The sequence below is a fragment of the Perognathus longimembris genome, chromosome 1 (assembly GCF_023159225.1).
Source record: "Perognathus longimembris pacificus isolate PPM17 chromosome 1, ASM2315922v1, whole genome shotgun sequence".
Taxonomy (NCBI): domain Eukaryota; kingdom Metazoa; phylum Chordata; class Mammalia; order Rodentia; family Heteromyidae; genus Perognathus; species Perognathus longimembris.
Window position 1 is genome coordinate 46,299,974 of NC_063161.1, and position 23,724 is coordinate 46,323,697.

Genomic DNA, 23,724 nt, shown 5'->3' on the forward strand with positions numbered 1-23,724 from the left:
AAACGGAGCTGGTCATTGAATTCATGAATATATAAACACATCCCAAGTAAATTGTTGATGGATGTAACTTTTCTTATAGCTTGTTCCTGAGGTTCATGGTGGAATGAGGGCAGGCTCCATCTCTGAGACTCACATATCTGTGTTCCAACCTTGTTCGGGTGCTGGGTCATTCCTCAGCTAGTGGAAACAGTTTACTGGTGTAGTTGCAGACATATCTTTCTCCCACTGTATCACAGTAAGCATCTATGGTGTATTAGACTTCTAGAAAATGTCTTGGCTAACTCTGAATGTAATTGACATCACAACCCTGAATTAGTACTGTGGACTGAACAAAAGAACACAAAAAATGTACTCAGTTGTTGGGAATAGAGAACATTTTCCTGAAAAAAATAATTTAACAAAGTTGAAACATAAAAGGAAGCTGGACATAGAGCATAGATAAAAATTCTTGATTTTCATTCACATTGCTCAATCTTCATCCAATATGACTGACAAGGCAAGTGTTAAACACTGAGTTGTACACTCAGGCCCATTATTCCTAGGTATTTTATGTTTTTGAGGCTATTGCAAAAGGAGTTGCTTTCTTGATTTCAGCCTCGGTCTTCAGGTCATTAACATATAGAAAGGCCGTTGATTTTTGAGGGTTTATTTTATATCCTGCAACTTTGCCAAAGTTTTGGATCAGCTCTAGTAGCTTGGGAGTAGAGTCTATGGAGTTCTTTAGGTATAGGATCATGTCATCTGCGAAGAGAGAAAGTTTAACTTCATCTATTTGGATCCCCTTTATATTTTCTTGTTAATTGCTCTGGCTAGGAATTCTAGTACTATGTTGAAGAGGAGAGGAGAGAGCTGACATCCCTATCTTGCTCCTGATTTTAAAGGGAATGGTTTTAGCTTTTCACAGTTTAGAATTATGCTTGCTGTTGGTTTGTCATAAAGTGCCTTTATAATATTCAGGAGTGTTCCCTGGAATCCCAATTTTTCCAGGGCTTTTATCATAAATGGGTGTTGGATTTTATCAAATGCCTTTTCCGCATCCAGAGATATAACCATGTGGTTCTTTACCCTGCTCTGGTTCATATGGTGAATTACATTAACTGATTTGTGCATATTGAACCAACTTTGTATCCCTGGGATGAATCCAGTTTGATCATGGTGTATGATTTTTTTTTATGATCTGTTGAAGTCGATTGGCCAGAATTTTGTTGAGAATTTTTGCATCTATGTTCATCAGGGAACTCGGTCTATAGATCTCTTTCCGTGATGAGTCCCTTTACCGGCCATACACTGGAAAAATGCCTCAAATCTAAAATATATGCAGAACTAAAAAAATTAAATTCCTCCAAAACAAAACTGCAAAGAACCAGCAGCCCCCTCAACAAGTGGGCTAAAGACGTAAAAAGAGACTTCTCTGATGAGGAAATGAGAATGGCCAAGAGACATATGAAAAAGTGCTCTACATCACTGGCCATAAAAGAAATGCAAATCAAAACAACATTGAGATTCCACCTCACCCCAGTAAGAATGTCCTATATCAAGAAAACTAACAATAATAAATGTTGGAGGGGATGTGGCCAAAAGGGAAGCCTACTTCATTGTTGGTGGGAATGTAAACTGGTTCAGCCACTCTGGCAAGCGGTATGGAGATTCCTCAGAAGGCTAAATATAGAGCTCCCCAATGACCCAGCAGCCCTACTTTTGGAAATCTACCCAAAAGACCACAAACAAGAACACACTAAAGCTACCAGCACAACAATGTTCATTGCAGTACAATTTGTCATAGCTAAAATATGGAACCAACCCAGATGCCCCTCAGTAGGCGAATGGATCAGGAAAATGTGGTACATATACACAATGGAATTTTATGCCTCTATCAGAAAGAATGACATTGCCCCATTTGTAAGAAAATGGAAGGTCTTGGAAAAAATTATACTAAGTGAAGTGTGCCAGACCCAAAGAAACATGGACTCTATGGTCTGCCTCATAGGGAATAATTAGCACAGGTTTAGGCTAGTCACAGCAGAGGATCACAAGAGGCTAATAGCTATTCCCCTATGAATGCATAAGATAATGAATGCTAAGTGAAATGAACTCCATGTTATGGAAATGACTGTTATATCACTGTTGTAATTACTTTCAACATGCAACGTGAAACCGTAGCTTCTATTGTTGATGATCCTTTTGTATCCCCTTCCTGTGGTTGTCCCCACACTATCACTGTATCTTATCTGAGTACAATGGAAACTGTATGTACGCTATTAAAACTAGGGAAGTGAAATGGAATACCAAAATTGAGAAACACATATAAAAAGACAAATGACTATAAAAGCAATACTTGCAAAACTGTTTGGTGTAAACCAGCTGAATGACTCATGGGGGGAGAGGGAAAGGTGGAGAGGGGAAGGGAGAATTGTTTAAAATTTAACGAAAAAAATTTAAAAACTGAAAAAAAAAGAAAGTGCTCACAGGACTCAGAATGGAGAAACAAGGAGAAATATGTATATTTCAGGAGCAGCTGAAGGCAGTAGAGATGAGTCAGTAGTCAGCCAAGAAGCAATCTTTTATTTTCCTCCCAGTTGTTTCTGGGTGTCTAGATTCATTGCTAAAGCCTTCAGAGATCATGTGTAGTTATTGCATTTTTTTTCTCAAGAACTTAATGCAAATCTATTTTTTTAAATTTAATTTATTAATTGAACACAAATTTTTTTGACAAGGTGTTGTGCAAAAAGGGTACAGTTACATAGTAGGGCAGTGTGTACATTTCTTGTGATATCTTATGCCCTGTTTTTTTTCCCTTCTCTAGGTCAGGTAGACATATATACAATATACAATGTATCAAGAACATATACAGTAGCCACGTGGCCAAGCCCAAGAAAATTCGCCTAGGGCTTTAAATGTAATGTCGATATTAGACAATATGTCGACAGTAGTCTTATATGAACTTACATACATAGCTTTTGAGCTATTGTATTCCACTGAGAGGTCAATTTTTGACCTTTATATGTTGAGTAATTGTTTGGTTTTAGTTACATACTGTTGGGTCGCTGCCCCAATCCTGTGGGAAATACTGTTTGACAAGCAGTTTTTGGTTTCCCAGACTTGGTTTCTACTGTCTCTCTGTCTCCCTTTGTTAACAGTTATATATCAGGGAGATCATGCCCCTTTGTTTTCTGTGTTCTAGGCTTGTCTCGCTCAACATTATTTGTTCGAGTTCTGACCATTTCCCTGCGAATAACAATATTTCACCATTCCTAATCGCTATGTAGTATTCAATTGTGTATAAGTACCATATTTTTTGGATCCATTCATCTGTAGAGGGGCAGCTGGGTTGTTTCCATATTTTGGCTATTGTGAATTGTGCCGCGATAAACATGGAAGTACAAATGTCTTTTTGATATCTTGGGACTTGCTGTTTAGGATAGATACCTATGAGTGGTATGGCTGGGTCATAGGGTAGGTCTATATTGAGCTTTTTGAGAAACCTCCATACTGTTCTCCAAAGTGGTTGTACTAATTTGCACTCCCACCAACAATGGAGAAGGGTTCCTCTTTCCCAGCACCCCCTCCAGCATTTGTTGTTGCCTGAGTTCAGAGTATAGGCCATTCTAACTGGGGTGAGGTGGTATCTCAGGGTTGTTTTTATTAATGCAAATCTTTTATTCAAGGATTTTATGCACTTTCGTTTCCTTTATAAATCCTTGTCTGTGATGTCCTGAATCCATATCTTTACTCCCAGAGATATCTCAGCCATTGTTTTGTTTGTTTTTCTCACATAATCTCACATGGCAGAAAGACATTTCACTAGCCAGAACATTGACTTAATGTGAAATAATTAAGTTCAAAGAACCAAGATCAGATTTTGACCATAAACAATGATAAGGGTAAGACAATTTGAAAAATATTTGAGAAAGAACTAACAATTTTGCTAATTAATTTAATGTTAGGAAAAAGTGAATAAGCAGAGAAGATGAATTCCATGTTTTTGATTTTACAAGTTAGGAATGATGGTGATTACTCAGCAATTAAGGTATCAGACAGAAACTTCAGTGGAAAGGATTCAGTTTTTGAATCCTGATACTGATGAGCAGTTAGATATTTATGCAGAAATGTAATTTATGATGAGTATAATAAGCAATTAGTAAGTTCTAAGCACCTGAGCCATTCTTTCCAGCTCTGGAGCTAAGCTGAAATTTCCATTTTGAAAGTCTTCCTAACATTTTCTATCTGTTAATTTTTTTAAACTAGTTTTGATTTTGAAGTTTATTTTTGACAAGTAGCGTATCTCACATAATAAAATGGAAGAACCTTATGAAAATTAGAGTGAGAGTACTGATAAAAGGCACGAAACAGTATGTTTTCTCTGTGTGTATCAGTCTTGGAGATTGAACTCAGGGCCTGAGCACTGTCCTTGAGCTCTTGTGCTCTATCAGAGTCACACCTCTGTTTCTGGCTTTCTGGTGGTTAGTTGGAGATAAGAGTTTCATGGACATTCCTGTCCCAGCTGGCTCTAAACCATTATCCTTAGATCTCAGTTTCCTGAGTAACTAGGATTATAGGCCAGAGCCACGGGTACACCTGGCACAAAACATTATTATTACTCTGTGTAGACAATAAAGATTCCTGTATCACAACTCAAGGAAACGTAAGGTTCCACACAGTATCATTTCCAAGTCAAATATTGCTCACACTTTGTAGAAATGCTTCATAAAAATGGGATCACTCTGCTGGGCCCTGGTGGCTAACATCTGTAATTGAGCTATTCAGGAGGCTGAGATCTGAGGATCATGGTTCAAAGCCAGAAGAGTCCATGAGACTCTTATCTCCAGTTAGCCATCCCCAAACCCGAAGTGGAGCTGTGGCTCAAAGTGGTAGAGTGCTAACCTTTAGCAAAATTGATCAGGGATAGGGCCCATGGGCTGGGTTCAAGCCCCATGACCAAAAACAAAAAGATTATTTGCCATTGCCATTTTTGTAATTGTAATTAGAAAATGTCTACACTTTGCTATTAAAATTGTACTTACACTATAATTCTTTTTATTAAGACCTCATAAAAAAGTAATAAGTATGATTAAAACAATACTATATATAATTAATTATTCTAGTGAAGTACCAAAATAATTCTGTTTCTTACTGATATAATTAAAATTTTGAGATGTTATGTGAGTTTTAAATTAGCTAAAATTAAAGTTCTTGTTCAGTAGAAAAATGAATATTTCTATCTCTTTTTAAACTTTCATTTGTTGTTTGTAAATTAGTGATTCCTGTATCCCATATCTCTGTATGTATCATTAAAATAGCAATAACACTAGATGTTAAAAATAGAGTATAAACCTCTATCACTGCTAAAAGTATCAACATATGCATAAAACCAGATGCACATGAAGACATATGTAAAAATATATATGTATATCTATTTGCTTAAACACAAGCATGGATTATAAGCAAGCCAATGTTCTGTTTTGTTCAGAAAATTTTAGGACAAACATTCATGTTCTTGAAGTACATAAATTAAAATACAAAATGACCTTAGTTCTATCTTCAACAGTATGAGATAAATTGAATAAAATCATTCCATAACAATATTGTACTCATAAAAAGACTTTCATGTAAGTACAATGAATAAATTCTAAATATTATAAACTTGTATTTCTGATAGGGGACAGAAGTATGAAGAAAAAGACTAGAAGAGGGAGATGTTTATTGGATTCTGGTTAAAATTGTCTGCCCATGGCAGATATAAAATCACATTCAGATCAAGGTTTTGAGATAAGTACCTTTCTCACAATGTCTTTTAATGCTTGTTTCACCTGCTGATTTCTCAAAGTGTAAATAAATGGATTTAACATAGGTGCTACTGAGGTATTGAGCATGGCTACCCCTTTTGTCAATGCAACTCCTTCTTTGGCAGATGTTTTCACATACATGAAGATGCAGCTTCCATAGGAGATGGAGACAACAATCATGTGAGAGGAACAGGTTGAAAAGGCCTTTTTCCTTTGCTGAGCTGAGGGGATTTTCAGAATTGTTCTGAGGATGTAAGCGTAGGACAGAAGGATTAGTGTGAGGGTGGTCATCAGAGTGAACAAAGCTAAAACAAAGCTCATGAGCTCTAAAGTGCTTGTGTCTGTGCAAGAGATTTGCAACAAAGGAGCAGAGTCACAGGTAAAATGGTCGATGACATTGGAGTCACAGAAGTCTAGCTTCAGGCCCATGGCTAGGGGTGGAAAAATGACCAAGAAACCAGCCAGCCATGAGCTGATGATGAGCTGGTAACAAATCCTGTTTCTCATGATGGTTGTATAATGCAGGGGCTTGCAGATAGCCACATAACGATCGTAAGACATACAGGCCAGGAGAAAAAACTCTGTTGAGCCAAGGAAGATAAAGAAAAATAGCTGAGTGACACAAGCATTATAGGAAATAGACTTGTCTCCAGTTAAAATGCTGATCAGAAACCTAGGATTACAAACTGAAGTAAATGAAATTTCCAAGAAAGAGAAATTCCTGAGAAAGAAATACATGGGAGTCTTCAGATGGGAATCTAGCAGGGTAAGGGTGATGATAGTTAGATTTCCAGTGATGCTCAGTACGTACGTGAGGAATAGAAAGAAGAAAATCACAACTTGAAGCTGTGGATCATCTGTCAGACCCAGGAGGATGAAGTCAGTCACTGACATGTTTCTCATTGCTGATGGTTTGCTTATGGTAGATCTTGCTGATAAAATAGAGCCAGAAGACAATAAAATATGAGTCAGAAGAGAAGAATAAATACTGAAAAAGGGAAGAATCAATACATAAATTATTTTAGTGCTTCATTATTTAAATAAAATATTTGGGAAAATTATGTTTTCCCTTTGTCATCTTTTCCAGGACTAAACATCCTCATGTATAAGAATCAGTGAGAAACAAACAAACAAACAAACAACTTTTCAATGTCCTTTGTGAGAAAGCAATAGTTTTTCTCTTGTCTCTTTGCTTCACAAAAGATCAGTCAATAGGTCACCACTCAAATCTTGTGTTTTAAATATCAAAAAAATTACATATATATATGGGGACTGTGGGTCACACCCATACCATTAGCTACACAGGAGGCTGAGATCTAAGAATTTCATTTGGAGTCAGCCCAGGAAGGGAAAGTTTGTGGGATTCTTATCTTCAACTAATCAGAAAAATGCACGGGGAGCTGTGGCTCACGGGGGTAGAGTGGTAGCCTTGAGTAAAAAAAGGAGAGCACCCAGGTCCTGAGTTTAAGTTTGGTACCAGGATGCATACATAAAACATTCCATTCTATTTTAGATTTCTGGAGACATTGATCCCTCTACTTTCATATCTGACTTAAAAAATGTCTTCACATTAAAATTTAATTAATGCCCCTGACGTTTAGTTGATCATTAACATAATTGATACAAGTACTTTAAACAAACTATCATTAGGCCTCAGACAGCATTTTCAGAAAGTACTTTACTGAAATTCACTGATGCTTCAGATGTGATATAGTCAGCTTTGGAATATACAAGCACTTCATATTTGTTATTTAGAACTATTTTAGATATACATGTCAGCAATATGCAACAGTTATTTCTAAATTATAGGTGTACAAATGTTAAGGAAAGTATCCCATGTTCCAAATATTTCAGTTAGTTGTTAGAAATGGTCATTTAAAATAGTTTCACATTTTCATTTATTGTGCTAATTACTTCCTCTCTTCATAGATGTAAAACACACACACACACACACACACACACACACACACACACAGATAAAATGAAGGGCACGAGGCAAGAGTAAACAGAACAGAAAGATTTCATGAAATTATCTTGAAAATACCTACCTATTGTCAAAATGTGCAGGGTGAAATTTAAGTGTTGAACTCAGAATTATATGCTCTGTTCACTCAAATTAAAGGTGTGTGGGACATGGAGTAATGCGTTTTTTTCCCTCTCTTGCCACAAAACTATACATTTCCTTCCAAAGTCCTTAATATTTCATCTCAAAACAACCAGGAACATATTTTCTTCATGTTCTTCCCTAACTTGGTTCAACACCAGCAATCTGACATACTCCCCTCACCATATTAACATTGCATATTTAGTTGAAAGTTTTGCTGCTATAAAAGAAAAACCTTTCTGTAATTGTTTGTGTTCTTGAGATGATATTTCCCAGAAATCTGTTTATATTAATTTCCTCTGGGAAAAAAGTAAACATAACCCTGTTTCTTTTTGTGCTACTGGTAATTTCAGAAATATTCTTCATGACAAATTCTTAATGACTTGGGATAATAATAATGGGGCACTGGAGGATCATTCACTAGTGAATTATAGAAAGTTGATTTCAACAATCATATTTGAATTGGTTAATACTATGGCCTGCATCCCAGGAGAAAACTGAAATTTATCCAGCAAATGTGTCTGAGTCATGTTGAGGCCTTTGACTTTCAGTTTCATAAGATATACATAGTATCCTTAAGATAAAAGGGAGAATCAGTTTAGAATATGTAAGGTAAAACAAGGCAGAGGTCTACTGACAAAAGGATTCTGATAAAACAATGAAACATTCAAATGGTGTAATTCCTTAGAAAGGCTAACTCATAATCCAACAAAACGAACACCAGGAATTGGATACTCCAAAGTGGTGGGAGGGGGAGTAGATGAAGAGTGGAATGGAGGAACATTTAGTCATAAAATACAATGCATATTCTACAAAATTAAGAAAATTGAGAGAAGAGGTAGGATTGTGAGAGATAAAACAGAATAATGGAAGGGGTGACACAAATGAAGATTCTCGGCATTCATCTATTACTTTGTTGAATAGAACTCCTTTGTACAACTACTTCGAGATAAAAATAAAAAGAAACACCCATGAAACAATGTTGAAATCAGTGTAGACTTCTGAAATATACTTTCACAGTAGGAGTGTGTCTGCTTTCATCAGTGCATGCTTGTGTAAACTTGAAGTAAATTTCACCTTTACCTTTCTTGGACTTCTAAGCAATCAACATAAGCTTTGTGTGACTCTCATACATAGAGGCAAGATGAATGAGAGAGAAATTATATTTAATACTTCAGATATAAGATAACCCTCAAAGCTAAACAAACTCCAAGCAGAACTCAGAGAGAACCACATTGAGGAAAACATAAAATGCTAAAAGCTAAAACCAAAAAGAGACTCTTGAAAGTGGCAGAGAGAGGAGTGGCTAAGAATCTTTAATAAAATAACCACCTAATTTCTCATTAGAATCCAAAGCTTCAATAGGTTCTCTCCCACCCCCAAATCTCACCAACATTTGCTATTTCTTCTTTCATTTTAGCTGATATGAAGTGATAGCCACTGTGCTTTTAAATTGCATTTTCACGATGGTGATGGTGATGTTGAGAAAGATCCTATATGTTTTGTGGACATTTGTATGGCTTGTTTCAAGAAATATCTGTACAGCCCTTTTCTCATTTTAAAAATGATTCATTTTCTATTGAATTGCAAGAGTTTTTTAAATATATATTTAGGTGTTAACTCCTTATCAGGTGTTTTCTCATGTTCTGTACATTACTTTTCCATTCTGTTGGTTATTTTGTTTTCTGTGCTGGACTTTTCAGTTTAACATAGTCCTGTTACGGGGTTCGAGGGAAGAGATAAACTATATTCCAAGTCCCTCCAAGAGTCCACCACTCAGAGACAGTCTCAAGCAAAAAGATGACTTTATTGGGGAAGCAAAAAGTGAACTGACTGGCCAGGGACACAGCACAGACTCGGGAGCTGCCACTGTGACCCTGAGTAGTCCTCAAATTGGGATTTATAAAGGTAAAAGCATACACAGGTGTAGGGAGTTGGTGCAGGGGGTAGAGGAAGCAACAAACAAGTTAGGCAAGCCATTTTTAGAATTTTGGGGTCAGGTTGACCTAATCTACTCCCCAACATTTCCTACCATGTTTCCCTAGTCAAGATGGAGTCAGCTGTACTCCCTACACTTATTTATTTGTTGGTCTGTTTATATATTTATCATGCTGGTCCTGGGGTTTGAACTCAGGGCCTGGGTGCTGTCCCAGAGCTCTTGAGCCACACTTGCACTTCTGGCTTTTTGGTGATTAATTGGAGATAATAGTCTTATGGACTGTCTTGCTGCACAGGCTGGCTTCTGTGATCCTCAGATTTTAGCCTCTTGAGTAGCTACAATTATTAGGCATGAGTCCATGGTGCCTGACTATTTTTGCTTTTATAGCTTGTTCTTTTGGTATAAAAAAACACCATTCTCATGATTGATGTCAAGGATTTCCCCTGTGCTTTCTTCAAAGACTTTCAGGTCTTAAGTTTAAGTCTTTAATCCATTTCAAGTTATCTCTTTTACCTATTGATATCCAGTTTCCCAAAACCCATTTGTTGAAGAGACATTGCTCTCCCCATGGTAAGGCCAACATGTCTAAGGCCTTGTCTAAGATTGTTGAACCTGGGTAACTGCAGTCGTAATCAGGACACGGGGATGCAAGGCGAGTGAACCAATGCATACTTTATTCCAAGAGGGCCAGAGTTTATATGGGGTTAGAAACCAATTTTACAACTACAGGGTAAAAGATCCACACAGCATGACATTTTTCTCAAATACAAAAGTGGAGGAAGTTACTACTGTGAGGGCAGGAACTTGATACAAATGCTTTTCTTATTACAGGAGGTAGTGACTACAAAGATTGTTGATATCAAAACAAGGAACTGTATACAATCGAGGTAGAACTATAATTATCTCCTAGCTACTATCCTCAAGGCTAGATAACATTGATCTTGACTTCTCCAAATACTTGTGAAGAGACAGTGAGGAGACTTCCCTGTTTACAGTGAGAATCTAACACTAAAGGCAGCAGGTCAAGTCTCCCTGAGGAGACTTGCTAAGCAGGGAGGAAAAGGAGATTCTCACAACAACAGGTGGCTTCCTTTGGCCCGCAAACACCAGGAACTCCTTACTGGGAATGTGTTCCCAAGGGCCTATTAGTGTGCTAATGAGGCATCAGAGTAACCTTGCCAGGGCTAAATTTTTCCACTGGTTGGAGACTTTAATTCTCCAACATAAGATTAGTTGACTGTATCTATTAGCTGACCATATATTGTATTGATTGCTTCTAACCAATTACAGTACTTCACTGGAGAAGACTACCCTCTCCAAATGCTCCAGCATCTCTCAGCTATTTTTTTTGATGATTGGAAGAATATGATAGGAAAAGATGAGGGACGTATGTTTCTAAAGGAGTAGAGTTCTTAAAATAGTAACACTGATAACTTCTGTTTTCACAGAAGGTAATTTATTTATTTATTATGATTTGAGTTCTGGGCCTCATTCATATATATATATATATATGTATAATATAATATAGTATAATATATAAAGGTAACATGGGTCCTGCCAGCATGCTGTCCCCAAGCCTTTTTACTCATTGCTAGTGCTCTACTATTTGGGTTATACCTTTATTACTGGGTTTTTGTGTGGTTAATTAGAGATAAGAGTTTCATGGACTTTTCTGTCCAGGCTGGATTTGAATCATAATCCTTAGATCTCAGCCTTCTAAGTAGCTAAAATTACAGGTTTAAAACACTGGCAGGTAGTAAGGCTCACCTATTCTTGTTTATCTAGTCTTTGATTTACAACTGGAGCCATGCATCCAATGTTTTGCTGGTTCACTGGAGATAAGAGTCTCAGATTTGTCTTCCTGGCTGGGTGGTTTTGAACCATGATCCTTCAAGCTCATGAATAGCTAGGATTACAGGTGTGAGCCATTAAGTATGTGACTTTCTCAGATATTACACAAATATAATGCCATTCTTTTATCAGTGAACCAAGGACATACTATAAAAATTTCAATTTGACTTAAGTGTGATTAATCATATAAGCAACAAAATAAATCAGGTTAATTTCATTAAGACAAAAAAATTATTTCACAAAGTTGTTTCATAACAACCTTCATAAACCTCTCCACTTACAAAGAATAATGCAGTAACTTTCTTGTTAATGAAAAATGTGACAAGGACAAGAAATGTAGTAGAAGGAAGGCAGTAATGAGAATAACAATAGCAGTAACAATAATGATGATATAAATTATACTTTTTTCTCCTCTACCTCCTTTTTATCGAAAAGATCTATGAAAATTTTACCCTATGTCACATAATCTTCCTAGTAGGAAATCAGTTTACTAAGATATTAATTTTTAGATGAGTGATCAATATACAAGACATTTACTGTATTTGTCCAAGGTAACAGCAGTATACACTGATAGAGCAACATTCTTGTTTATCTTTTACTCCACCATTTCCAGTGTTTTACAAAGATCAAACTTGAATTTTACTTGGTGTGTGAAAGAATGAAGTAATAATTGTCTAATATACTGACCAACAATGGCCTTAGAATTCAGGGATTTCCTGAGCTCTGCATTTATGTATTCATTGCCATGTCTGTCCAGTAGATACGGTGCTGATAGAAAAATATTTACTCACAACAAAATGAAGTCAAGAGAGCTGAAAAGGAGCAGGCAGGTAAGATGTTGTCACTTCCGAACCAATCTCAGTCTCCATACTTATTGGGCAGGCAGTACGGCTTATGATGTGCATAGCCAAGTAAGACAGACAAAGTATTTTGGTCACCTAAACATTACTCGTGGTTAACTTGATGAACTAAAGGCCAATATCCTGTTTCTGTCCTTGGGTCTTTGTTTTGTCTTTATGGTACACACACAACATTTAGAGTATGAACTCTTTTCAGTCATGCTTACCAAAACTTTGGGTTCTAGACAGTCTACACATACACAGTAACTTTCTGCAGACTGTTTACATTAAAATGTTTTCATTCATAGTTTGTACCAATTTCTGTTTTCTTAGGCTGGCTCTTGCATTAGTAAATCTGAATTTGTTAGTCTTGACTAACATCAATATTACTAGAACTGTATACCAGTAAAATAGTACTTTTGGGTAATAAATATGTTAGAGTTCCAATGGGCAGATACTCAACATTTTGAAGATGTTTTTCTGAGTTGAATCACAGACTATAATAAATTCCAACCAGAGATTCCATAGCACAAATAAAGACGAAGAAAGAGTTTACTTAGCAGAGCTGAAATTCTCTGAATTCACATTCACTCTGTGTTGAGTGACTTAGCCAATCTTAACCAATTTCTTAACATGAAAACATGTCACTTGAGGATTTGGAAAAGATACCTGGTTGTGTGCTTTAGAGTTTATTTCAAGCAGCTCAATAGCATAGTGTATTACAGGCTTCAAATGAATAATGCTAGACCATTTGACCCAAGCTCTACCATGACCATCTAAGCTAAAACAGGACCTGGCCTTTTGAATAACAGGGAACATTTGTGGAGCTGGGCTTGCTGATTCTGGTAACCAGGACTGTCATATCATCAGGCTTCATAGAACCTCAGAGCTTGGAAAGACCTAAAGAGGCTATCTCACTCTTGTACCAGCATTACTGACAGAAATCCTCACTTTTGAGCAGTAGTCCTGGGCCTGCTGGATTCGAATATGGCTGCAAATTAAATACAAAATGGTTGCAGAGATGCTAAGCTTTTCTCTTGCTTTAAGCCACGGTCCAAGTGAGGAGCTTTTTTTCTTATTTTTAGCAAAAGGAGTTAAAGTATCTATTACAGAGTAGATATAAAAATTTTATTACATACAATTTATAGTTGAGGCAATGAATTTATTTACAATTAAAATTTATCTGGCCAGCACTTTTTTGACCAAGTATCTAAAAGATTGCTTTACCTGCTGATTCCTCAGGGAGTAAATGAAAGGATTTAGCATTGGGGCAACAGAGGTATTGAGCACTGCTATGCCCTTGCTCAAAACTACTCCTTTCTTTGCTGAAGTTTTCACATACATGAAAATACAGCTTCCATAAGAAATGGAGACAACGATCATGTGTGAGGAACAGGTAGAAAAGGCCTTTTTCCTCTGCTCATCAGAAGGGAGTCTCAGAATGGTCCTCAGGATGAATGCATAGGAAAGGACCACTAGTATTAAGGTTATCACCAGGGTGAATACTGCCAGGAAAAATGCCAAGAGCTCCAGGAAAGATGTATCTGTGCAGGCAATCAGCAGCATAGGAGAGGAGTCACAGAAGAAATGGTCAATGACGTTGGAGTCACAGAAATCCAGCTGAAGCCCCATGATGACTGGTGGGAAGATAACGAGAAACCCAGCCAGCCAGCAGCTAATTACAAGCTGGATGCAGACCTTGCTGCTCATTATTGTTGTGTAGTGCAAGGGCTTACAGATGGCTACATAACGATCATAGGACATAGCTGTCAGAAGGAAGAATTCTGTTGATCCAAGGAGTATAAAGAAAAACACCTGGGCCATACAAGAGTTATAGGAAATGGTCAAATCCCCAGTGACGATGCTGACTAGGAATCTAGGAATACAAACTGTTGTGAATGAGATCTCTAGGAAAGAGAAGTTCCTAAGGAAGAAGTACATGGGTGTTTTGAGGCGTGAGTCTATCAGTGTGAGGGTTATAATAATCAGATTCCCAGTAATAATCAGTATATAAGTGATAAATAGAAATAGAAAAATCAAAATATTTAGTTTTGGGTCATTAGTTAATCCCAGAAGAATGAATTCTTTCACAGATGTTTTATTTTTCATTTTTTAATGTTGATTTCAACCATCTCTGAAAATGAAAAGAGGAGACACTCATTTAGGGAAAATGGGGTAACTTTCCTCCCTTCATGTCTGCTGGGTTATATTATATGTAAGGCCTATAATGAAAGAATAAATCAGTGACCTAGTTTTATGAGCTTTGAAAGAACATATTCACCACAAAATGTCTGTTATTGGCCTTACATTAGTAGCTAATTAATCAGTAATTTGAAGAAACTAATAAAGTCATCAATACACAAAAATTATGTCTATCAAAAACATTTTACTTAAAAAAAATTTAATTCTATTGTCGAGGTGATGTACAGAGGGGTTACAGTTACATCAGTAAGGTAGTGAGTACAATTCTTGTCAAACTTGCTACTCCCTTATTTTTCTTCCCCTTAATGAGTAGCTGGTGGCTCATGTGGTTGAGAGGCAGCCCAAGCAGAAAAGTTCATGGGACTTATCTCCTATAAACTACTCAGATAAAGTCAGAAGTCTCACTGTGGCCCAAGTCATAGAGCCCTTTCCTTGAGCAAAACGAGGCTCAGAGACAGTGCCATGACCCTGAGTTCAAGCCCTAGGGCAGGAAACCCACCACAACAAAACAAAACAAGAAAAAAGGTAGTAATGTTTAAAAGAAAACTAGCAATGTTTAAAATTTAAAACATTTTGGGGCTTGGGATATGGCCTAGTGGCAAGAGTGCTTGCCTTGTATACATGAGGCCATGGGTTCAATTCCCCAGCCCCACATATACAGAAAACAGCCAGAAGTGGCGCTGTGGCTCAAGTGGCAGAGTGCTAGCCTTGAGCCAAAAAAAGCCAGGGACAGTGTTCAGGCCCTGAGCCAAGCCCCAGGACTGGCAAAAAAAAAAAAAAAATTTTTTTAAACATTTTATGTGAATAATAATGAGATAGTAGTGTTTAAAATTTAACAAAATAAATTCTAGAGCCAAATCAAGTGACATATATATCTATATATCTATATATCTATATCTATATCTATATCTATATATATCTACAGTGAGTGTAAAATGGGAAAAATGAGATAAGAAAGAAAAATATACTTACAATTATATAATCTCTCAGCATAGCAGTTGGACTGGTCACATGTCAAGGCTCTGTGCTTTAATTTCAAAGCATATGTGCTTCTCCATGTGTCTACCCCTCATTTCCTTATATAATAATATGATTTCTGTGTGCAGATAGAATTTGGCCTGATGGTTCTGGTCATGTACCATGAGATGGAATGTAGAGTGGGCATTGAGCCACTGGTAGGCTGCTGGCTCTCAGGTACTGATACAAGGTATTGTAACCAGACCCCGGCAAGGCATCCAAGAAATCCTGCAATTTATGATGAGAAATCTGGGTGACTCAATCAGTATCAAAAGCTCTTTGAAAGGGGTGTGTGAAGTCGAGGGGAAAGGAGTCGAGGGACAAATAACAGACAAAAAGCTCTATAGGTTGTTCCTAGCTGTAGATTCACATTAAACTCAAAAACCAGAAACCCAGAATTACAAAAATTTTCATTGAGAGATTTAGGAATATTGTTAAAAGGCATGGTGGTGAAGCAGATCAGTACTTAAATGGACAGCTTATAACTGGTTACACAGCATAGGAATTCAGAACTGGAGATCTTTTTTTTTTGTAGTATGGATAAGACAAGAAAGAAAGAGGAAGAAAGAAAAAGACAGAAAGGAAAGAGAGAAGAAAAGAGGGAGAGAGGCAAAGTGGGGGAGAGAGGAAAAACAATAAAGGATAGAATGAAGGAATAAGAAATATGAAAGAGAAAGAAAATGGAATAAAAGAGGAGAGAGAAAAAAGAAGGGATGAATAAAGATGAGCTTCTTGTTAGATTTTTGAAGCAATATTTACAGTGCAACAGAAAGTAGCAATGACAAAACCCTACATTTGCTCATTAATTAAGTGAAGCTCTTAGTTAATAGAAGAAAGGCAAAAAATCTTAAGCAAGACTCAGTCATCAACAGCTATGGAAAGAAAGAAGCATTCCAAATGAATGAAATTTGTGGAGACAGACCATCATTAAAAACAGACAAGAAATGACTTTCAATCTGATTCAAAACTATGTACTTGGCTCCTATTTCTTTCTTCAAAATACCATTAAAAGAAGAAAGTTCTCATGATAGTAGGAATACCCACTAACATAATTTACTTTGCCTTCAGTAACTCTTGTGAAAGGAAGATAGGTTGTGATTTTTAAAAAAATCTTGTGAACCTCCCCAGTTAGAAAAATTTTGTTTTAAAAATACTCCTTCCCCAATATGACGTACTAGTTTTGTCTGGATTGTTTTTTAGAAAAAATCTTGAAACAGACACCCAGGGGAGTTTTTGGAAGGCAGAATTAAAATGTCTCTTGAGATATGTTCATAATAAAGCCACAACATTACGTTGAATATTTTTAATTAGGTATACTTCAGAAATGATTTTGAACACTTTAAATGTTAAAAACTACATATTTTCAACAATAAAGAAATAATAGTTTTCAGTTTTAAAAATATTTATTACATTTTATCTTAATCTGAAAAAAAATTTCTGGCAATATAATCTTCCATAGAAATACATTTAAAAAAGCAGAAAATAGCAAGAGAAAAGATCCACAGGGACATGATATATGCCATTCAGTTGCTTTATTTATTAATTTAAATATGTTGGGTAATTATTTTAGGCAAAACACAGTTAGTAGACAGGTACATAATTAAGATAAAGTAAACATTGAGAAACTATCTATAAGCAGAAACCTAATGAAATTGGTATCTGAATAAATATCCTGATTTGCTGTTTTATTCCCATTAGAAAGCAGACAAGTAAAGATTGTGTTTTTCTTTTATTGAGCTATAAGATAATTTATTTATTTTAAATTTATTGTAAAGGTGATGAACAGAGGTGATACAGTTACAAAAATTAGGTAATGAATACATTTCTTTTTAAACAGTTACCCCTCCCTCATTTTCTCCCGTTTTCCACTCCCCAATCCTCCCTCCCCGGTCCCAAGTTGTGAAGTTAATTTCCAACATAGAGTCTAGTGAATATCATTGTTGTATTAGTCCTGCTGTTCCTGTGATTCACTTTCCCTTCCACAGATCCTCTAATAAACAACCACCCTATTAACAAGTGGGCTAAAGACTTGCAGAGATATTTATCTGAAAAGGCAATAAGAATGACCAATAGATACATGAAGAAATGCTCGACATCTCTAGCCATAAAAGAAATGCAAACCATACCGCTTTCCAGAGTGGCTGAACCAGTTTACATTCCCACCAACAATGAAGTAGGGTTCCCTTTTGGCCACATCCCCTCCAACATTTGTCATTGTTAGTTTTCTTGATATAGGACATTCTTACTGGGGTGAGATGGAATCTCAATGTTGTTTTGATTTGCATTTCTTTTATGGCCAGTGATGTAGAACACTTTTTCATATGTCTCTTAGCCATTCTCATTTCCTCATCAGAGAAGTCTCTTTTTAAGTCTTTACCCACTTGTTGAAGGGGCTACTAGTTCTTTGCGGTTTTGTTTTGGAAGCATGTAATTGTTTTAGTTCTGCATATATTTTAGATATGAGGCCTTTGTCCATTGTATGGCTGGTAAAGATCTTTTCCCAATCTGTGGGCTATCTGTTTATCTTGCAAGCTATGTCCTTTGCCCTGCAGAAGCTCTGCAGTTTGATGCAGTCCCATTGTCCATCCTTTCTTTGATTTGTAGCCTTGCTGGGTCTTTGTTAAGGAAGTTCCGTCCTGTTCCCAGGTGTCCAAGTGTTTCTCCTACTCCTTCCTTTAGTGTTTTCAGGGTATCTGTTTTAATTTTGAGGTCTTTGATCCATTTGGAATTGATTTTGGTGCAGGGTGATATATAAGGATCTAGTTCTAGTTTGTTGCATGTGTTGAACCAGTTTTGCCAGCACCATTTGTTAAAGAGGCTATCTTTCTTCCAGACTATTTTTTTTAGCTCCTTTATCAAAGATTAACTAGGCATAGTTCTGTGGGTTCATTTCTGGGTCTTCAATTCTGTTCCATTGGTCTTCAGGCCTGTTCCAGTGCCAATACCAAGCTGTTTTTATTACTATAGTTTTATAATACAGATTGAAGTTGGGTATTGTAATTCCTCCAGCACTGTTCTTTCTATACACAATGGAATTTTATGCCTCTATCAGAAAGAATGGCATTGCCCCATTTGTAAGGAAATAGAAGGACTTGGAAAAAATTATACTAAGAGAAGTGAGCCAGACCCAAAGAAACATGGACTCTATGGTCTCCCTCATAGGGAATAATTAGCACAGTTTTAGGCTAGTCACAGCAGAGGATCACAAGAGCCCAATAGCTATACCCTTATGAACACAAAAGATGATGCTAAGTGAAATGAACTCCATGTAATGGAAATGACTGTTATATCACTGTTGTAATTACTTTCAACATGCAATGTGAAACCATAGCTTCTATTGTTGATGATCCTCTTGTATCCCCTTATGTGGTTGTACCTGCACTATCTCTGTATCTTATCTGAGTACATTGGAAACTGTGTATACAGGTATTATAACTAGGAAACTGAAAGGGAATCCAAAATCAAGAGACACTGGGTAAAAAAGACAAATGATTACAAAAGCAATACTTGCAAAACTGTTTAGTGTAAATCTACTGAACATCTTGTAGGGGGAGAGGGAAAGGGGGAGGGGGGAGGGGGTAATGAGGGAGGAGGTAACAAACAAAACAAGAAATGTATCCAAAGCCTAATGTATGAAACTGTAACCGCTCTGTATATCAGTCTGACAATAAAAATTTAAAAAACCAAAAACAATTTATTTATTGGTGAAAAAAAAGCTTAACTCTGGGATATTAACCAAGTAATATTTATCAAAGATCATAAATAATACTAATACTTTAGTCATTAATTCAATTTCTCAGAACCTAAGAAAGTGATCTAAAATATGGAAAAGCTATCCAAATGAAGATACTTCTTTAAAGTGTAACTGATAATCTTCCAAAGAACCCTCAAGCAAATAACTAAGTAAATAAAAAAGGAGTTAGCTAAATAAATTATGACAAATTATACACTGTTATATATCTACTGAGAACAATGACGATAGAGTGTAGGTTCTTCAGAAAACACATACATACATATTATCTGAGAGAGGGAGAGTAGTTATATGGAGATATGTTTGATATGCTCCCAAGAAAAAAGAAACTAAGGAAAAAAATGAAAATGCTTTCAACATTTTTAAGTGTATTGATGCTGAACACTTTTCCCCTTTTAAATATTTTTTGAAGTTTTAAAATAAACCAGCATTATAGCTACAAAAAAAAAATGCAAACCAAAACAACATTGAGATTCCACCTTACCCCAATTAGGATGGTCATTTGTCGGGATGCTGGCTATAGCCGGGAGGGGGCAGTCCTGACTGACCCTTCCCTCCTCCCACTCTGGGGCCACAAGGCTGGAAACCACTCCTACTTCTTTCCGGTTCCGGACCGGAGTAGTCCCGGAGTAGTTCTGGACCAGCCCTACCTCCCATCTCGGTCTTGGATCCAAGTGTCTGCCTCCAAGATGGCGCCACCGGGGCCCAGGGGTGGTTCTATTGGGGTATGACGTCAGCCCGTGGGGGAGGTCCTAGTGTACCACTCTTGTCAAACAGCCCAGATCAGCCAATCGCTAATGTCCATCTAGTCCCCCCAAGTCCCTCTCCTTCCCTCCCTCATCACTGTAATAAATCCTATTGCCCACCCTCTGAATAAACGGAAATCAGAAGTCCATCAGATGGCTCCCCGAAATCTCCATGTCCAGTGTCTGCTCTTAAACGTAAGGGGGGCTTGGGATGGGTGGTTTCGCCGGCTCTACCTCATCTCGGCTTAGCCCCAACCGGGACACACTCTGGCCTTTGGGCGGGAGAAGCATGTAGGGCTGTCCCCACAACCAGTGTAGCGGGACAGTCATTATTAAGAAATCTAATAATAACAGGTGCTGGGGAGGATGTGGTCAAAAGGGAACCCTACTATATTGTTGGTGGGAGCATAACTTGTTCAACCACTCTGGAAATCAGTATGGAGGTTCCTCAAAAGTCTAAACACGGAGATCCCTCATGACCCAGAAATCTTACAAATGACCACAAACAAGGCCACATTAATGATACCAGCACAACCATGTTCATTTCAGTATTATTTACCATAGCTAAGATATGGAACCAACCCACATGCTCCTCAGCAGATGAATGGAATAAAAAGATGTGATATATACACACAATGGAGTTTTATGCTTTCATCAGAGGAAATGACATTGCCCCATTTGTTAGGCAATGGAAAGACCTGGAAAAAATTACAATAAGTGAAGCAATCCAGGCCAAAAGCAAAGTATGCATGGTTGCATGTTTTTCCTCATTTGTAATAACTAGAACATCTCTATGATATTTTTAGCAGGTGTTTGCAATAGCCCAATCACTAAGTGCATAGGACCATATACAATGAAGTGTATATTTCAAAATGAACTCAAAGAATTGGAAACAAGAGGTTCTTTATATGTCCTGTATACTGTCATTTCTAATTTTTTTCTTTCTGCATTTGTTTTCAGTATTCTTTTCTTTTCTTTTTTTTATGCTGGTCCTGGGGGTTGAATTCGGGGCCTGCTCCTGAGCATTTGGGTTCAAAGCTAGCATTATATCATTTGAATCACAGCTCTACTTCTGGCTTTTTCCTTTTAGTTGTTAATTGGAGATAAGAGTCTCATGGACTTTCCTTGAACCTTGTTCCTCAGATCTCAGCCTCCTGAGTAGCTAGAATTACAGGCGTGAGGCCACTAGTGCCCCTCTATGTTTTACATTTAATTATGTCTGATTAGTCCCAGTGGACATTTTTTGGTCTGGTGTATTGGAAACTGTAACTAAAAGCCATTGAATATATATACATATATATTCATATATACATACATATATATGTTGCTTGAACTATATATACATATATAGGTGTGTGTGTGTGTGTGTGTGTGTGTGTGTGTGTGTTTCAGTTGTGAGGCTTGATCTGGGCCTGGGCAGTATCCTTGAGCTCCCTAAACTCAAGGCTAGCACTCTACCATTTTGAGCCACAGCACCACTTCTGGTTTTCTGGTGGTTATTTGGTGATAAGTGTCTTGTGGACTTTCCTGCCTGGGGCTGGCTTTGAATTTTGTTCTTTGGATCTCAGTCTCCTCAGCAGCTAGGATTACAGGTATGAGCCACCAGTGCCCAGCTCCACTGGATTGTTTCATCGCATGACCTTTGTTATGGATGACGAATTTGAATTGGTTCTGTTCTGACAATTGTATTTGTGTTTAACTTGATTCATTATAAGAGGTTTATCTATGGAAATGGAAAGAGAAACAGGGTAATTTATTTTTCTTATTTTGGCCATAGTGGGAGATTGAACTCATATTGTTGTGCTTGTTAGGCAAGTGCTCTATAAGTCTGGCCATGTTGCTTATTTTCATGGTATGATCTCCTATGTCAGGCTAGCGTGAACTGTCATCCTCCTCCTTGTACTTCCCTGTGCTGTTGGGGATTACAGGTGCTTGCAACTGTGCCTACCACTGTGCTTCCTCTGTAGCTAAGAGACAAGGTGCATTTCAGTATGTTAGTTGAGATGTAGTCTCATGAACTTTGTTGTTCAGGTCCTGGGGTTTGAACTTAGGGCTTTATTCTTGAGTATTCTTGATCAAGACCAATCCTCTATCACTTGTATCACAGATCCATTTCTGTCCCCCACCCCACCCCCGGGGGTGTTAATTGGGAATGCGAGTTGCACAGAGTTTCCTGCCTGGACTGGCTTTGAACAGCGATCCTCAAATCTCAACCTCCCGAGTGGCTAGGATTACAGGTATGAGCCACTTGTGCCTGGCTTCATGAACTTTTATGTCTGATCATATTTAATTATACTTCTATTCTTGGTTATTTTCTAAAGTCAGTATGTCATTGTTTTCTGGCCAGATAACATGCAATGTTTCACAGTGTTAAGTTGTGTAGAGAGTTATAAGAAATAAGTATGTTTGACTCCTTTCAAATGATAATTATGTATCAATTTTTAATAGTCAGTGAATGAAAGGTTATGTGGATTGGATGAATGTCAGTATTCTTTTCTATTTCTGTTCATGAGAAAGCGCAGCTTTCCCTGTTCCCCAGACACTTTGATGAGAAGTTTGAAGCTTTATACAACATCTGACTCTCACTACAGGCTGAATCTCTCTATATACATTAGACAGACTCTTTTTCAACATTAATATGTTAGGGTTCCCTGCAGATATCCTAACTGTTAGGTTTTTTAAAGTAGGTAGCCGGTAAAGGAGAACGCCATGCGGTATTCCAGGTCTGCTGGTTACCCAGGTAACTGGGTGGAGACTTAATGAGGTGGGGGCATCTGCATGTAGCCCTCAGGGAGAGGACCTAACATGTAGTAGCTAGGATTACAGGCATGAGCCAGAGGTGCCTGGCTAACACTACTATTTTGGTACTAATAAATAACATTATTTTTTAAAATTTAAGCAGAACCTAGAAACTAATCATTTTGTTTTTAGAAAAATCAGTAAATGTGGTTGAAGATACCACCTGTATGCTGGTGAAAAAAGAGAAAATGAGAGAGACAGGGAAAGGGACAGATACAAACACACACACACGCGCACACACACACACACAGATCTCCACAACTATTTTCTTGTTATTAAATACCTGAGGATTTTAATTGGAGCAAGGTCCATGTTGAAAGTGAGGAGGCAAAGAGGAGGCATCTATTTTTAACAAGTCAGTCACAATGCATCTCCATAACATGGAGTTCATTTTGCTTAGCATTATCTTATGCATTCATATGGGCTTAGCTATTGAGCTGTTGTGCTCTTAAGGAAATACCAAAAATGAGAGACAAAGGATAAAAAGACAAACCATTGACAAAGCAATACTTACAAAACCAATTGGTGTAAACCAACCAAACAACTCACGGGGAGGGAGAGTTGGGGAGGAGGGAGATGAGGGAAAAAATGAGGGAGGAGGTAACAAGTTGGATAAGTAATGTACTTGCTGAAGTAGAGTGGGGATTCGCTACAATGAAACGGGGTCCCCCCCCCAAGGGAGGGGATTCCTGG

The 23,724-nt window shown here is 37.4% G+C and overlaps 2 protein-coding genes across 2 annotated transcripts; both read right to left on the reverse strand.

The window, feature by feature from the left end:
- Nucleotides 1-1,923: 1,923 nt before the first annotated feature.
- On the reverse strand, nt 1,924-6,686 carry LOC125354539 (olfactory receptor 6C76; the record flags this gene model as incomplete). The annotated part of the gene is made up of 2 exons (XM_048350185.1): nt 5,775-6,686; nt 1,924-1,932 (listed from the first exon to the last, which is right to left on the reverse strand). Coding segments are annotated over exons 1-2 (921 nt in total), but the record flags the coding sequence as incomplete, so codon positions are not given.
- Nucleotides 6,687-13,695: 7,009 nt separating this feature from the next.
- On the reverse strand, nt 13,696-14,625 carry LOC125354547 (olfactory receptor 6C65-like). Its single transcript, XM_048350197.1, has one exon. It carries the CDS (start codon nt 14,623-14,625, stop codon nt 13,696-13,698), a length of 930 nt encoding a protein of 309 aa, XP_048206154.1.
- Between the last annotated feature and the right edge of the window lie 9,099 nt (nt 14,626-23,724).

Bases quoted from the DNA above. Each gene is read 5' to 3' on its own strand.
- LOC125354547 (XM_048350197.1), bottom strand. From the start codon at position 14,625: ATGAAAAATAAAACATCTGTGAAAGAATTCATTCTTCTGGGATTAACT.